We start from the raw sequence: 17,205 nt of genomic DNA, 5'->3' as shown, positions 1-17,205 counted from the left end.
TTACTCAATGAATTTATTACATTTTTAGTTGTACAGTGATCATCACAATCCAGTTTTATAGGATTTCCATCCCACAACCCCAGCACTTCCCCCCATCCCCCAAACTGTCGGCTGTGGAAACCATAAGGTTTTCAAGGTCTTTGAGTCAGCATCTGTTCTGCAAAGAAGTTCATGCTGTCCTTTTTTCCAATTCCACATGTCAGTGAAAGCATTTGATGTTGGTATCTCATTGTATGGCTGACTTCACTTAGCATGATCGTTTCTAGATCCATCCATGTTGCTAAAAATGCTGGTATTTCGTTCCTTTTAATGGCTGAGTAATATTCCATTGTGTATATGTACCACATCTTCGGGATCCACTCCTCTGTCGATGGACATTTAGGTTGTTTCCATGTCTTGGCTATTGCAAATAGTGCTGCAGTGAACATTGGAGAACATGTGTCTTTGTGAGTCATGGTTTTCTCTGGATAGATGCCCAGGAGTGGGATTGCTAGATCAAATGGTAGTTCTATGTTTAGTTTTCTGAGGAATCTGCATACTGCTTTCCACAGTGGTGGCACCAATTTACACTTCCACCAACAGTGTACTAGGGTTCCATTTTCTCCACACCCTCTCCAGCACTTATTGTCGTAGACTTTTTGAGGATGACCATTCTGGCTGGTGTAAGGTGGTACCTCATCATGGTTTTGATTGGCATGTCTCTAATAATGAGTGATGTTGAACATCTTTTCATGTGTTTTTTGGCCATCCATATGTCTTCTTTGGAGAATCATCCGTTTAGATCTTCTGCCCATTTTTGATGGGGTTGTTTGTTTTTTTGGTATTGAGCTACAGAAGAAGTTTATACATTTTGGAGATCAATCCCTTGTCAGTGGCTTCATTTGCAAGGATTTTCTCCCATTCTGTGGGTTGTCTTTTCGTTTTGTTTAGGGTTTCCTTTGCTGTGTAGGAACTTTGAAGTTTGATTAGGTCCCATTTGTTTATTTTTGTTTTACTGTTTTTGTTTATTATTAGATTGAGGCTCTAAGAGGTGGATCTGAGAAGATGTTGCTGTGGTTTATGTCAGAGAGTGTTTGGCCTATGTTTTCCTCTAAGAGTTTTATGGTGTCTGGTCTTCTATCTAGGTCCTTAATCCATTTGGAGTTTATTTTTGTGTATGGTGTTAGGGAGTGTTCTAATTTCATTCTTTCCATGTGGCTGTCCAGTTTTCCCAGCACAACTTATTGAACTGGCTGTCTTTTCTCCATTGTATATTCAGTGTATAGGTGCGTGGGTATAATTCTGGGCTTTCTATCCTGTTCCACTGATCTATATGTCTGTCTTTGTGCCAGTACCATACAGTTTTGATGATTGTTGCTTTGTCGTATAGTTTGAAGTCCGGGAGCCTGTTTCCTCCAGCTCCATTTTTCTTTTTCAGGAAGGCTTTGGCTATTCTGGGCCTTTTGTGCTTCCAGACAAACTTGAAAATATTTTGTTTGAGTTCTGTGAAAAATGTCCTTGGTAATTTGATAGGGATTGCATTGAATCTGTGTATTGCCTTAGGTGGTATAGTCATTTTGATTATATTGACTCTTCCAATCCAAGAGCATGGTATGTTTTTCCATCTATTTGTGGATGGAATCTTTGATTTCTTTCATCAGTGTCTTATAATAGTTTTCAGAGTACAGGTCTTTTGTCTCTTTAGGTAGGTTTACTCCTAGGTCTTTTATTCTTTTGGATGTGATGGTGAAAAGCCACAACTTTGAATCAGTTTCAAAGTTTTGTTTATTATTAGATTGAGGCTGTAACCTGTGCAAGTTTAGAAAAATTATGAGACTTGCCTTAGGTGCAGGAGAATACTCTTCTTCACAGACAGTAGGGCTCCAAAATAATGTCACTTAGTGGCTCTATTCTGTGAGTTGGTGTATTCCATAATGGTAACATCCAAGCATGAAAATACTTGCTAGGTTAGAAAACTCATAAAGTGTTCTCTTTATTTTGTGATTGTTGCAATTTATTATAAATCTGTATATTTCCTTAGATTTTCCCTGTCAGTGGTTATGACAGTGTGTTTACTCAACTAAGATTCAATTAATTGGAAATAAAATCCATGAACTATTAAGCAGCATTTTTCTTTAGACTTTGACTTTAAAGTAACTTTCTGTTCCTCTTCTTTAATTTCACTAATGAGCTTTTAATGAAAAACTAAGTAATTTGAATATGTCATCAACTCTTAGGGTTACACATTTCTTGGAGTTATTTCTTATAGTGGAATATTGAAATCCAAAGAGTTCGTTTTCTTTTTGATTTATTTAGATTTGTCCGTTTGGAATCAGCATGTCCAGTTAAACAGCTTCCTATTCTTTGGGAGCAGTGTAGAAAAGATTCCCGCTAACACTAACTCCTTCCTTCTTTTGCCTAAATAGCAGGAGTAGTCTTCTCTTAGAATCATAGCATGTGAGTCATACTCTGCTGTGAAGTAGATAAATGAAGCCTGTAATCACTGCTGAACATTAAATGTGCTGGCCTAGACTTATGGGAATTTGCAGAGCTTAGAGGAAGTTTACATCATGCTGAACAAGGAAATTTAAATATTGTAGCTGTGAGTACAGTGAAAGTAAAATATGCCAGAATGAAAATTCCTAATCATTCCTAGTACTAAAGCATTTCCCATAAATACTTTATTTCTTTTGGCGTTTTAGGTAGTTTTTTAATCAAAGAAGTATAATTACTTTTAAAAGTCCAGAAATACCACAGTTTTATGATGAAAATCAGCTCTTTACCACACCACAACCCTCTACTCTCAGGTATCAGTCCCCAGAGGCCTCTCTCAACTCACCATCATTTTCTCTATGCTCTTTTCTCTCTTGCTCCTTCCTAGAAACCCTGTTAATTGAATGTTTCCTCCCATATTGAGCCCCTAACTTACTTTCTTTTCTTTCTTCGTTTCTCTCTCTCTCTCTTTCTTTTTCTGTTTTTTGTCTTTTTGCCATTTCTTAGGCCACTCCCGTGGCATATGGAGGTTCCCAGGCTAGGGGTCGAATCGGAGCCGTAGCTGCCAGCCTACGCCAGAGCCACAGCAATGCCAGATCCGAGCCACGTCTGTGACCTACAGCACAGCTCGAGGCAACGCTGGATCGTTAACCCACTGAGCAAGGGCAGGGATCGAACCTGCAACCTCATGGTTCCTAGTCGGATTCGTTAACCACTGCTCCATGACGGGAACTCCCCTTTCTTTCTTTCTTAGTGTAGTTGATTTACAAAACGTTGTGCCAATTTCTACTGTATAGCTTACTCTTCTATTTTCTTTATGTCTCTTTCTCTGTCTTTTATTTTCTGAGATTTCTTAACTTTATCTTCCAACCCTTTTGTTGTTTTTAATATCCTAGAGTTTGTTTTCTTTGTGACAGTCATTTAGATTTCTTAGATATATTGTTTACTTTGAGGCTTTCTTTTGTTCCTTGCATTTTCTTCACTTCCCCTGAAATCTTTTTTTCTTTTTGTTTTGGTCTTTATCTTATGTGGGACAGCAGTGTTTCTTAAGCCTGGATTAGAATCACCTGGTTATATTAAATAACAAATTATGAATAGTGATGCCTAGACCCCATCCGAGGCTGCTAAACCAAGAGTTTTACATAAATATCTGAGGTCCTTGTGTGATCGTTTGTATTAAACTGAGTTACTGAGTTGTTGATTGGAACCTTGTTAAAGCTTACCAACTAATGTATTTCATGGTTGGTGTTCAGGTTTTTGAGGATACTCCTAAGTGTGCATAATTATAGGTCTTTTCATTTGGACTTGGTCAGTTTACCCAAGGAGGGATCTTTCTGTCCCCTCTAGGGGAAGCTGGTCTCAGTGACTAGAGTTGGGTGGCAGTGAGCATGGCAGCAGTGTTTGAGAGAGCTAGAGAGATCTCATCTTTCTGGGTGCAGATTTTTAATAATAATAATCTCTTCTTTTGGGCACTGCACCTCACATCTCTCCTGGCCTATGCATGGTATCCAGGAGCCTATTTCAGCATCTCCAGAGAGCAAACTTCTGCCTTCTTCCCAGGGCTGGGAAAGAGTAGTGGTCTGGCTAAAACCACACTTAGTTGCCTGTACATCTTTGTTTTCTGTCCCCTAAAATTTTGTTGACCTGTATCACTGGGTGCCCACTTGTCTCAGTTTTCTTTATTATTATGAGTTTTCTTCTTTTTTAAAATGCCTTATGAATATTTTTCATGTGATTTGAACATCAGTTCTTTAAAGACTAATATTAATACTTTGTGGGAGTTGCTGTCGTGGCTCAACCAATCTGAATAGGATCCATGAGGACACAGATTCGATCCCTGACCTTACTCAGTGGGTTAAGGATCCAGTCTTGCCGTGAGCTGTGGTGTAGGTCTTAGATGCGGCTTGGATTCCATGTTGCTGTGGCTCTGGCATAGGCTTGTGGCTACAGCTCTGTTTGGACTCCTAGCCTGGGAACCTCCATATGCCTTGGGTGTGGCCCTTAAAAAATAATAATAATAATACTTTGTGGGATAATAATAATAATACTTTGTGTTACAGCATAGTAGATTGTTAATAAATGTTCAGCTTTGTGTATAAATGGTCTTCCATTTTTGTATTCTTCTAACAATATAGATAGAACACAAAAATATTGTTTTGCTTTTCATTGGCAAGAAGGAAGAAAATGACTGATTTATAAATTAATTTGGAAGATAGCATGTTCAAGAATTTCTGAGAAATTCTGAGAGGAGCAATTAAAGGAGACTTTTCCAGTCAGAGAAATGGAGTAGTGTGATACTGTCATCAGAGTAGATCACTAAAAAAAATAGCAAGTATGACACAAATACATACAAAAGATTTTGGAGAATACTAAAGTGGCATTTCAAAAAGAACTGGATAAGGAGTTCCTGTTGTGGTGCAGTGGAAGCAAATCCAGCTAGTATCCATGAGGATGTGGGTTTGGTCACTGGCCTTGCTCAGTGGGTTAGGGATCCGCCATTGCTGTGAGCTGAGGTGTAGGTCACAGATGAGGCTCAGATCCCATGTTGTTGTGCCTGGGGCATAGGCTGGCAGCTATAGCTCCGATTTGACTCCTAGCCTGGGAACTTCCATATTTCACAGGTGCGGCTCTAAAAAGCAAAAAAAGGAAAAGAAAAAAGAGAAAGTACTGGATGATTCCAATAGCTAGTTTTGAGACAACTGACTCCGTATCTGGAGAAGCAAACTTAGGTCTTTATTTTTTATCATATTCTAAGACAATTTCCAAGTATATTAATTATTAAACTAAAGAATACTAGAAAATTTAGGTGATAGCTTGTGTAATCTTGAGTTGGGGGAGTAGTGTAATTAACCATGGCACTGAAAGTAGGAAACAGTTAAGGAAAAGCTTGATAGGCTTGACTTTTTATAATAAAAATTTCCCTACTATAAGAGAGAAAAGTTATTAAAATATTCCAGTGACACATTGGGAAAATACAGGCACATGACAAAGGAGATTCATATCTTGATCAAACAACACAAGGCTGCAGATCCCAGCATAAGAATGAGCAAAGGATGTGAACAAGCATTTCACCAAATCATTGCAAAAGCTTTTATAGATTTATTGGTAATGTTAATTCCTTGTCCTTCCCTTTCTTAAATTATTTTTACTGCTGGCAAGTCAGTGGGAAAATGGGGACCCTGTACACTGGGTGTTTTGTTTCTAAGGGCAATTGACAGTGTGTGTCAGAAGCCATAAAAAATGTTTCGTCTGGCTCAGTAATCCCTTTCAGAAACTTAGACTAAGAAAATATTAGGAAATGTGCTCCAAGTAGTTTATACAAGGATGTCATAAATTTACAAGCTTTTTTTTTTATAGGCATGAATTTTTTAAGAAGTCTTTTTAGGTTTGCAACATGGAAGTTCCCAGGCTAGGGGTCGAATCAGACCCCTATAGTGGCCGGCCTATGCCACAGCCACAGAGTGGAATCCAAGCCTCGTCTTTGACCTACACCACAGCTTATGGCAACACTGGATCATTGACTCACTGTGTGGGGCCAGAGATTGAACCTGCTTCCTTATGGATACTAGTTGGGTTTGTTACCACTGAGCCACAATGGGAACTCCTAATTATGAAATATTTGAAGATAACTAAATCTAATATTATGTCATTATATGTTAAGTAATTACCCCCAAACCCAAGTATATATATTTACTATAGAGATGTATGCATAATATGTATTAAATGAAAAAAGCTGGTTGTATGTACACTATAATCCCCTTTGTCTAAAACATTTGTGTATGTTCACATGTGTAGAATAAATCTGAAAAAGTGACAAATCATGTGAATGCCTTTTATTGAGCACTAACTAGGTTTCAGATGCAGTGCTAAGGCTTTACATTCAGTACTTTATTTAATGAACCGAAGACATTGACAGAGCTACCTTTGGGTAACACGATTATAGGAGATGGAGATTTTTTTCTTTTTTTATTTCTCTGTATTCCTAACTTTTTTATAATCATATATGATTAATCCTCTGTGAGAAGAATTTGTTGTTTAAACGTTTTAGTTCTAACTTTCATTATTGAGTCATTTGGAAAGGCTTTCATGAGCCTGTAAAAGTAATTAAAGATCGAAAATTTCAGAATAAATCTCATTATAGCATGATCTTGGACAGCTGTATCTCTTGGATTTTATACTTTCCACCTCTAGACCAGAACATTTCAATATTGAGGGCCTTTGTAAAAGGAGCTAAATATATTTGGTAGTAAATGAATTGTTAAAAATTGTTAAAATATTGAAAATACATTTTAAAAAACCTTTCTGCATGTTATATATACCATCTGGAATGTAATAAAGACAATGGATCTTTGTGCTGTTATTTTCAAGTCAATCCTAAGGAATTTGTGCTCAGAAGTCACAGAACATGTGAGTATGTAATTATGGTCAGATTAAGTTAAAACTTTAAAATATTATCCAAGGGATGCTAATTAGACATCTTCAAAAGCTGTGTCATCATCCTTACTGACAGTGTTTTTGTTTTTGCCTTTGTGGATACCAAATCTCAAAATTAAATGCATTCTTCTCCCCATTTTAGGTCAGTTGGTGGTGTGTACTTTATGCTCCTGTGTCATGAAAACAAAGCAGATTTGGCTTTTTTCAGCTCACATGCTTCCTCTGCTAGCACGCCTCTGCCTTGTTCCTCTGGAAACAATTGTTATCATCAACAAATTTGCTATGATTTTTACTGGATTGGAAGTTCTCTATTTTCTTGGGTCTAACCTTCTAGTACCTTATAACCTTGCCAAGTCTGCATACAGAGAGTTGGTTCAGGTAAGACAATGTAGATAAAATTCCACATAGAGCATGTTAAAGATTTAGTTCTCTTATAATTTACACTCATGGTCACATTAACATTAAGTTTGACCGCTTCAGAATAGCAACTATTTTTGACCCAATTAAGCATCTGAGACTCTTTATTAAGTTCTCTTGAGAAGCAGTAGAGTGAAGTGTGTTCCTCTCTGGAAGCAGACTGAGTTTTCACTCTGGTGCTGCTGCTTACTAGCTGTGTAACCTGGGGTTAGTCCCTTAAGTTCATGTATCTGTAAAATATAACTAATAATAACATTGTACTTAACACATAGGCTAATAGTGAGGCTTGAATGAGTTCAGTGCCAGGCAGATAATGTTCAGTGGTAACTTAACAAAGACAAGAATAATGTAGAATTGAATACCTAGACGTCAAAGCCAGTTTTTTTCCCTGATGATAATCCTACTCTGATTACAGTTTCTTCCTTACATTTGTTTGATTATTTGAACTGAGAAGTTAAATAGTTTTGGGCTGTGGTCTGACAGATTTCGTTTAGATATGATACTTGAACTGATTTTGCCAACAGAATGTCCTTCTGTTTATCCAGCTTTTTTTTAGTCTTTGTTCTTAGGTTACTCTCAGACACAAACAGTAGGTATTCAGGACATAAATAATTCTATTTGATTTAATCAGTAAGTTTCAGTGTATAAAATAGATCTTAAAACTGGCATGGGTATGAAGAGAGTATTAAAATGGGCATTCTCTTCTGCCTCTATACTGTGCATATGACCTTAAGGTACAGGAAGCTTTCAGATTGGTCAAACTGATAGTACTAAGTGAAGGGTTCCTTGTTGCTATTGTTGTGGCCTCAGGGGCAGATTTTCCAGAAAAATTTCCCTAAGCTCTTGGCCTCAGCCTGATTCTACTGATTTCATCATCTTACATAACAATTAACTTGGGCAACTTTCCTGAAAGTACATCTTCCAGGGAAGATGAAGTTATTTGCATTCTTTATTGAAAGTGGTTCTTCAGGGGGAAGGGTTGTTTTATTCAGATTCAAAATGACAAATTTATGTATTTTTTATCTGAATTCAGTCTTACAGAGCTACCCTTATTTGTAAGAAGCAGTAGATACTCAGTAAATATTTCTTGGATACTGTTTATTTAATCACCGTAAGGACAAAACCTCCGTTTTTCAATGAAATGTTTACTTTTTTGGTTGCTGTGAGATTCATGTATCACTAGGATTGTAGTTGAAAATAAAATACAGGTTATGAAATTCATGACCTGGAAAGAATGGATAGGCAAGAAATGGAAAATATCAGGTTTTTTAGTGGTCTCTTCCTTTAATGGAAAGGAGGAAAAGTACTTCTCAATGATCAGTTTGCTAATAATAACTTTGCAGCTAACTGGGCAATTCTCTTTTTCTTTCAGTGTTTTTTAGTTGAGGAAAAATAGGGGTTAGTCTCGACTCCATTTTAGAAAAAAATATTTGATTTACAGATGAAAAAAATGTAAATTTAGAATAACCTGCAGGTCAGTGTATTTAAACTTGATACTTCTGGATCTTTATTACCCAGAAGTAGATATTAATTAGAAACCCAAACAAGTTGCAATTTGATGTATTTTAATTTAAGGTCTTTAGAGTTACTGAAACATTCTGATATTATCTTGAGAGTTCCAGGAGGACTGGTTGGCTTCTTAGGTTAACATTTGTAACCTACCTGGCAGTACCCTGTTGTGTTACTAGCCTCTGGTCCCTGGCTTAGTAACTCTAGAAACTTGGTTACATCTGTACTCTTAGGATTAATCAGATTGTAAGAATTAATTCCTCCTAATCAGTCTCATAAGAGATTGTTTTATAAGCTAGACAGAGAATCTGTTGACTTACAGAAGCTTAGTGTACTTTTTTATTTGTGTCTTTTTTGCTGGTGTTAATATACTTGACAGACCAGGTCATTTGAGAAATGTTTGATAAATACGCAGTAAGAGCAAGGGGAATTGATTTTTCTGGGGGAAAGGACTTGCCAACTGTCTCTGCTCCACAATAGAGTAGACTTCTCAAATGATTGATTATTCTGTCTTCCATCAAACCATTTCTCATGTGTGACATTCCTGAACATACCCTGGCAAATTCTTTTACATTTCCCTTTGTCCTAGCACCTCAGGCGGTAGTGCCTTGTTCATGCCAGTCCTGATCATTTTGATTAGACATGAGTAAGTTTACCAAGCCTCCTCAAACTGCCTTTACATGGTTTTACTCTGAATGTGACTATTTTAATGTTATCCTTGCCCTGTTAGGGCAGTTCACTGTTGCCATTTGATGAGTGTGTCAATTGTTAATAATAATGCAAAACCAGTGTAAAAAACACCATGGTTTTTTTACTCCAGTGGTGTAAAAACACTACGATATTTCCTAAGAGCTAGCTTCTGAGGAATTTAGCTGAAACAATCCTGCAAAAAAAGAAAAGCTATTTAGTTTTTCTCTTTAAGTACTTTAGAGTAAAACTCTTTTGTGTTTAAAAGTGTATATTGTGGTGATACAAGATGTTTTCCTATCTTATTTTCTTCCTCAGGTAGTGGAGGTATATGGCCTTCTAGCCTTGGGAATGTCCCTGTGGAATCAACTGGTAGTCCCTGTACTGTTCATGGTTTTCTGGCTCGTCTTATTTGCTCTTCAGATTTACTCCTATTTCAGTACTCGAGATCAGCCCGCATCACGAGAGAGGCTTCTTTTCCTTTTCCTGACAAGGTACTTAATAAGCGTGTATGATACAGAATGTAACCTTAGGAAGAGAAAACTTTGATCTAGGCATAGTAAGTTTTACAAATTAACTTTTGTCAGTTGTGTTAGAGTGCTACATATTTAATTAAGATAGGATTTTCATTCATAGGTCTGGCAAATCAGGGAGGTACTAATATAGTAATGGTGGTATATTTGGCTGCACTGTGGACCAAAGTGCAGCAAATGATTTGTGGAAAGGCACGTAGCAAATTGTAAAAATGTTTTTTCAGTTTCAAGTTAAATTATTAGAAAAAGAAAATACATTACTAAAAATAACTGTCACTTTTTTTGAGTATTTAATATGTACCAGCCGCACTAGTGAACACTTCTTCATACTTAATTTTATAGCAACCCTGTGAGAAAGGTACCATTTTAGAGCAGAGGAAACTGTACCAAAAGTAACTTGCCTCGGGGGACAGTGCTAGAAGCAGGAGTGCAACCTCAAACCCCATCTGAGTCCAAACCCTGTGACTTAGCTATACGCTTTTACTCTGTCCTGTTATTTGTCATGTTTTGCTTCAATATTGAGATAGAGTCAAATAATGGTATAATGAGTATATCACAGTATTTTATAGTTTAACCTAAATGAATTCTAAGACTTGATTTTTAAGGTAAATGATTTTTTAAAAATATCTTAAGGCATCAGGAGTTCTTTTTCCACCTCAGTCTTTGTTGTGAGCTTATGCTAGACATTTGCCATTTTTCCATTCCAGGCTTGAATCTCAAGCCCTCAGAATCTAGCAGATGGGTATACATCTTCATTCCCTTGCTCATTGTCACTTTAAAAGGCAAGAAAGAAACTCCTCCTGAAAAGTACATATAGGTGAATGAAAGTTTTGAGTTTTAGTTTCTCAGCCATCCAAAATGATGGAGTACTGTGTGCCAAATGGTGTAGGGAATGAGAAACTTAAGACAAATTTACACTCCTTTAAGGAGCATGTTACTTGTTAAGAGTGAAAACATTACAAAGTAAATAAAAATGTCATGGGGTGATACCTGTTTTAAAAAAATAATTAAACTTATTGGAACTGAGTCAGATTTTGTACTTTTTAAGACAAAGTAGCTTCTATAAATGTGCAATAAGTTGATATCAGGTACATTTTAATGGGTAATTCATATTTAAGTTTCACTGGTTTTATGTAAATAGTATGGAGATATTTATACAGAAGTTTGAAATAATCCAAAAAGTAACTGAATTTAAAGAGAAAAAGAGCCACACAGTTCTGTGGTTAGGATAACCTAAGGATGGGACTGAGGTTGGTCGTGTTTTAAACCATATTATTATCCATAATGAAGCACAATCAAAAATGAAGTATAGTGTCATAAGGTTAACAAATTAAGCTGTGAATGAATTTGGACTTACAAAGTAGCAAAGTAATTCTGAGGTTTAGGTAACGCCTAGGTATCTTGTCAAAATGATTTTCTTCTCTATTCTTTTACCATAGATAGGATAGATTCCCCCTTCTCAATATAAGAATGTTTTAATTTGGTGTCCAATAGAGAAGTTCCCATATGGTTCTTTAATTAGTTTATATCTCTCTAAGCATTATTATTTGTCCTTGATGCTCCTGTATGCCAGGTTATATTTGTGTGCTGCTTTGCCAAAGAACAACTTACAAAAACAGGAGGATTGCAAGTTTACCAGGATACCCTGACAAAAACAAACCAACATAGATAGCACTGCAAACAAACTGAAAAAGAAAAAAGGTTTTTTTTTGCCGCCAGGAAATTGAAAGTAAAGGCAATAAAATGTCACATTGAAGAGAGAAGAGAAGAAAAGTTTTATAAATTCCCCACCCTCTTTCACTTCCCCAAAGCTAGGTTGAAACCTTTTGTTTTCTTTAGTGTGCTCTTTGGAAAAACAGCACCACATTCTTTTTTAAAGTAAGAGAAAAAGAATGTGTTCCTCTTGAAAATGTAATTAAATCATTGAGTATAAAAGATTAAATATATACAAAAGAATAGAGAAATTGTGTGGGTGTTCAGTAAAATTTCAGACTTTTCCACTGGGAATGAAGTAAAATTTTTACTATTATTTTTAGCCATGATTCTCATATTTTAAAATTATTGGACAATTTGTTAAAACATGTTACATAATAATTTCCCTGAGAAAAAGAGCAAACATTTCAGGCATTTCAAAAATTAGATTTGTAAGAATGCCAAAAAATTATTTATTCTTTAGCTGCTAACTGCTGTGATTGGTAACTATTTTGGCTCCTAATTGAAAGCCACACATTTTTTTCTTTAATGCACATTGGCCCACTTAAAATTAAATATTTTGACATAAAAAGTAACTTGTAAGCAGCTGTGTAGGAAGGATAACCATGTAGCAGAGGCATGGAGCCACAGAGCGAAGGACAGGCACTGATCTGCCTGAGTGAGTTCTTCATCCATACACATGACATTCTTCACAAAAATTTTAAAACTTAAGGTGTTGTGCTTTGAACATTTTTTATTAGTTGCTGTGTAAATGCTAAATCCAAATTATGCATACATAATATTACATATATTTGAAAAGTGCTTGTTAATTATTCTCTAACATGTTCAGTGAGAGTGTCGAATATATTTCTATAAAATATGAAAGTATTTCCAGACTTTAGTCTAAGTCCAGTTTTCCTTATTAAACATTGATATTAAAGTTATTTTTAAATGGTTCTGGACTGTATTCTTGGACATGCTTTCAGAATAACCCAGAAAAAATGCATTTACACTTAAAATTTAAAGCACCAGTGCACCAGTGGTATGGGAGACACTGTTGTAACAAGCAGAGTTACAGGCTGCAGAATCAGCACAGCCTTTGCCCACAGCAATTTGGTTAGAGGAGGAGTTTTGACAAGTGACCATATTGGCAGTACAGTCCGAGCAGTTTGAATAGCCAGAGCCTTTCCTGGGGCACAGTGGGCAAATGTACAAGTTTCTTTTAAATAGTATCAGTTTGAACAATATTTAAAGACCTTAGAGTTTTACTACATTTGAAGATGATAGATAAATAAAAAGGGTATTGTTTCAGATTTGGTGCTATGTACTGAATATTTTCCAGAGAGATAGAAAAATGAGGTTAGGGTAATAATAAGATTAGATTTAAATTATTACAGAGTGATTAGGTAATTTCATCCCAAATTTTGGGTGTTTTCATTGAGGAACAGATCAAGCTTGGTGGTTATTTAAAGGCCAAAGATGTTTTTATTCCAAATAAACAATATTTATCTGTCAACATCCGCCCCCCCTTTTTTTTCTAGTATTGCTGAATGCTGCAGCACTCCTTACTCACTTCTGGGTTTGGTCTTCACGGTTTCTTTTGTTGCCTTGGGTGTTTTGACACTCTGCAAGTTTTACTTGCAGGGTTATCGAGCTTTCATGAATGATCCTGCCATGAATCGGTAAGTTCTTTACTTTGAATAGCTCTAGATATTTATATTTTAGATACCTTGAAGAAGTAATGATGAGTTTCTTTGTTGATGCATTTCCTTCCTTCCTTCCTTCCTTTGTCTTTTTAGGGCCGCACCTATGGAATATAGAGGTTCCCAGGCTAGGGGCTAAATTGGAGCTATAGCAGCTGGCCTGTGCCACAGCCACAGCAATGCTGGATCCGTGCCACATCTGCAACCTACACCACAGCTCATAGCAATGCCTCATCCTTGACCCACTTAGTGAGGTTAGGGATCGAACCTGTATGCTTATGGATTCTAGTTGGATTCTTGACCCACTGAACCACAAAAGGAACTCCTGTTGATGAATTTTAGAGGAAAATGGAATTTGGGGACCTTTTTTTTGGAATGGTTGTGGTATTTGAATTAAACTACCATAAAAAAACAATTTCTGTATGTAAAATATGTATTTTTCTTGTATGTATTTAACAATGCGTATTAGACACTTTCCTTTCCTAGATATATGTAATAAATTTTTGATAACTTGCATTTTCCCATTTGAAGTTTAAGTATTACATTGTTAAAATCAGATTTCTATATTTGATACTTTCTTAAAGTTTTTTTTTTTTTTTTTTAGTTTGAACATGATTTTGATACTGATGGAAGGTTCAAAGAACACATTAATGAGGATGTAATATAGTAATCCATTTGTTATTAAATCACTAAGCTCAAGTATTAGGAAACTATTTCTAGAACTTGTCATGTTCTGTTACCTTAATTAACCTAGAGGTTTAATAGTTTCATTTAGATAAGTTTATATAACCTTTAAAGTATTTAAATCTTTATGCAATATCAGAATTAGTAAATGCTGAGTACCTTGTAAGTTAAAGGGATTTTTTATTTTGTTGTATTATATTAGTTTTTTAATGACAAGAAAGAAAAAAACCTATGTTCTATAATAGTTTTCCTGCCAGTGAGAAATACCACCTTTATAATGGGAAAAGGGGGTGGGGGCAAGAAAGAATAATTCATGTTTAAGTTCACAAAATTCTACTATTTAAAAAGCACCAAATAGAAGGTGATAGCTTTCTCCCTCTACTTCCCATTTCCTCTCCCCAAAGGTAACAGCTCTGGATGGTTGTGTGTGTGTGTGTGTCTGTGTGTGTGTGCTTTTTAGGGCTGGACCCGCGGCATATGGAGGTTCCCAGGCTAGGGGTCTAATCAGAGCTATGGCTGCCAGCGTAGGCCACAGACCCAGCCACGCCAGATCCAAGCCGCATCTGCGACCTATACCACAGCTCGCGGCAACTCCGGATCCTTAACCCACTGAGCGAGGCCAGAGATTGAACCCACAACCTCATATCAGATTTGTTTCTGCTGTGCCACAATGGGAACTCCCTAGATGGTTATTTTTAAAAGTAATGTAACTCTTTCTTTAAAAAAAATTATTGTTGATTTACAATGTTGTGCCAACTTCTGCTGTACAATTTAAAAAGTTCTTATAGGAAAAGGTATATATATTTGTTTCCACGTGCTATACGCATTGTTTTACACCTTATTTTTTCACGTAATATGGTTTGGATAGGTTTTAAAAAAATTTTTTTTTGGTTGTGTTGTTTATGTCAACATGTGCAGATACATCTCATTCTTTTTGATGAAGACGTAGTATTGCAAAAACAGATGCGTCTCTTTGGAGTTTTTTTCCTTTTTAAAAATACTACTACTGTGGGTATCTTTGTTCGTGTCTTTTCAAAGCCTTAATTAGGAAAATTTTAAACCAACAAAGTTGAGAGAATAGTAAAATGAACCCTCATATTACCTGGCACCCATCTCTAGTAATAGGTCAGTCTTGTGTGTGTCCCCATCAACTCCACCTTCCTTGTCATCTCGTCCATAACCCGCTAGCTGCATTTGTTTGGAAGAAATCCTAGATACATTACTTTGCCTATAAATCTTCTGGCAGAAAACCGTAATTCCAATAGAGCATTCATTTCTAATACAGTAATTCCTTGACATCAAATCCCCAATTTGGTATTCAAATTTTCCTAGTTACCTATCTGAATTTTTTAAATCATTTTGTTGATTCAACCCAGTAAGGCTCTTATTGCAAATGATTGGTATGCCTCTTAAAGTCTCTCTCAGTGCTTAGGTTCATGCTAGCTCTGTATTATCTCTCTTTCATTTTATTTGTTGAACATGTCAGATTGTCCTGCTTAGTTTTTTAAGTCTGGGATATACTGAATGTATCCCCATGGTAGCTTAACATGTTCCATTATTCACTGTGTTTCTCATATAATACTTATATCTTAAAAATCTGTATCTTAACTTCTGTAGTACATCTATAGGGTAAATTACCAGTAAGATTTTTGAATTGAAGTGTATGTGTATATTTTAAATTTATTATCAGATTTTTCTCCAGAAACTCTTTTATCTGTTTATATCTCAGCAGTGGTCTGCCCATAATTTTTACATTCCTTGTCAGTGCTTGGGTCATCAATTTTGAAATATTTGCTTATTTGTGGATTTGAAAACTGTACCTGTACTTGCTCATTTCTCATTTATTTGCAAGATTCTTTGTAATTCAAATCAGTAGGATAAAAAGGTCTTAGGACTTTGGATATATTTTCCATATGGAAATTGAGTTTCCAAAAAAGTATTTATATCTCTGGTTTTTATGGTCTTCTTAGATCTTTCGTACTCCACGTTTATAAATATGTTTACCTATGGTTCTTTCTTTAATAATCGAGATATAGCTCATGATGTAAATATGTATATTTCATTGGATATCTAAGAATGGTAAAGTTATCTGACTTATTATTATTAGCAAAGCTTGGTTAGAGCACTTTTATTTATCTTAGAAGTTGCTTTTTTTTCTCCTCGTACGGTAAAATACAATAGCAATTATGTTTTGTCCATGTAGTGATATGTTATGATTGTATATTGTTATATTGACATTATAAATTAATATTCTGATCAGGTTTTCTGTTTAAGTTAGGTCACAAATATGTAACTATAGTATAAGCTGTTGGATTTTTTTCTCTCAGAAGTAAGTGTGATTCTGATTGTTTGTTTTTCTGAAAATGTATACTTTTTTAGGGGCATGACAGAAGGAGTTACGCTGTTGATCCTGGCAGTGCAGACTGGTCTGATAGAACTGCAGGTTGTTCACCGGGCGTTCCTGCTCAGTATCATCCTTTTCATTGTTGTAGCTTCTATCCTACAGTCAATGTTAGAGATTGCAGATCCCATTGTTTTGGCGCTGGGAGCATCCAGAGACAAGTAAGAAACTTCTTCACAGAATTTTTGCCATATTCTTTACATGAGTTTGTTGTTTGAAGATTTAGATATTGTTTAGAGACAGAGGATGGATGAATAATTGGTATTAGCTTATTAACAAGTTTATATTTTTATTTTTGTTATGTGTTTGACTTTTCTGGTTTTTTTTTTAATCCCTCAACATTCCTATAGTTAAAAGTCACATTAGGAGTTCTCTTGTGGCAGCCATGGTTAAGGATCTAGCATCGTCACTTCAGCAGCTTGAGGTTGCTGCTGTGGCACAGGTTTGATCCCTGGCCTGGGAACTTCCTCATGTCACAGCAGGCATGGCCAAAAAAATAAATAAATAAAATAAAAAATCACACTAAAGGCCAAGTAATTACAAATCAGGTTTTTCTTCTCAAAGAATTATAATACTTTTCTATATTTATCTAGTTTTAAAGATGTAGAACATAAAATTGAGCCCAGTAAATATAGCAGATAATATATAATTTTATTCTGTGTAATGCTAAAGG

The 17,205-nt window shown here is 35.8% G+C and overlaps 1 protein-coding gene across 2 annotated transcripts in view; it reads left to right on the top strand.

Annotated features, from left to right (window-relative positions):
* Nucleotides 1-17,205, top strand: part of RNF145 (ring finger protein 145) — a 63,013-nt gene that overhangs the window by 32,709 nt on the left and 13,099 nt on the right. For both annotated transcript variants that reach the window (XM_047779217.1, XM_047779249.1), the window contains exons 5-8: nucleotides 7,049-7,284; nucleotides 9,838-10,013; nucleotides 13,286-13,426; nucleotides 16,511-16,693. In XM_047779217.1, the coding sequence (XP_047635173.1) occupies nucleotides 7,049-7,284; nucleotides 9,838-10,013; nucleotides 13,286-13,426; nucleotides 16,511-16,693 (736 nt within the window). The remainder of the gene's footprint in view (nucleotides 1-7,048; nucleotides 7,285-9,837; nucleotides 10,014-13,285; nucleotides 13,427-16,510; nucleotides 16,694-17,205) is intronic.

The sequence above is a fragment of the Phacochoerus africanus genome, chromosome 1 (assembly GCF_016906955.1).
Source record: "Phacochoerus africanus isolate WHEZ1 chromosome 1, ROS_Pafr_v1, whole genome shotgun sequence".
NCBI classification, from domain to species: Eukaryota; Metazoa; Chordata; class Mammalia; order Artiodactyla; family Suidae; genus Phacochoerus; species Phacochoerus africanus.
This window is presented reverse-complemented; position numbering and strand designations above follow the sequence as displayed.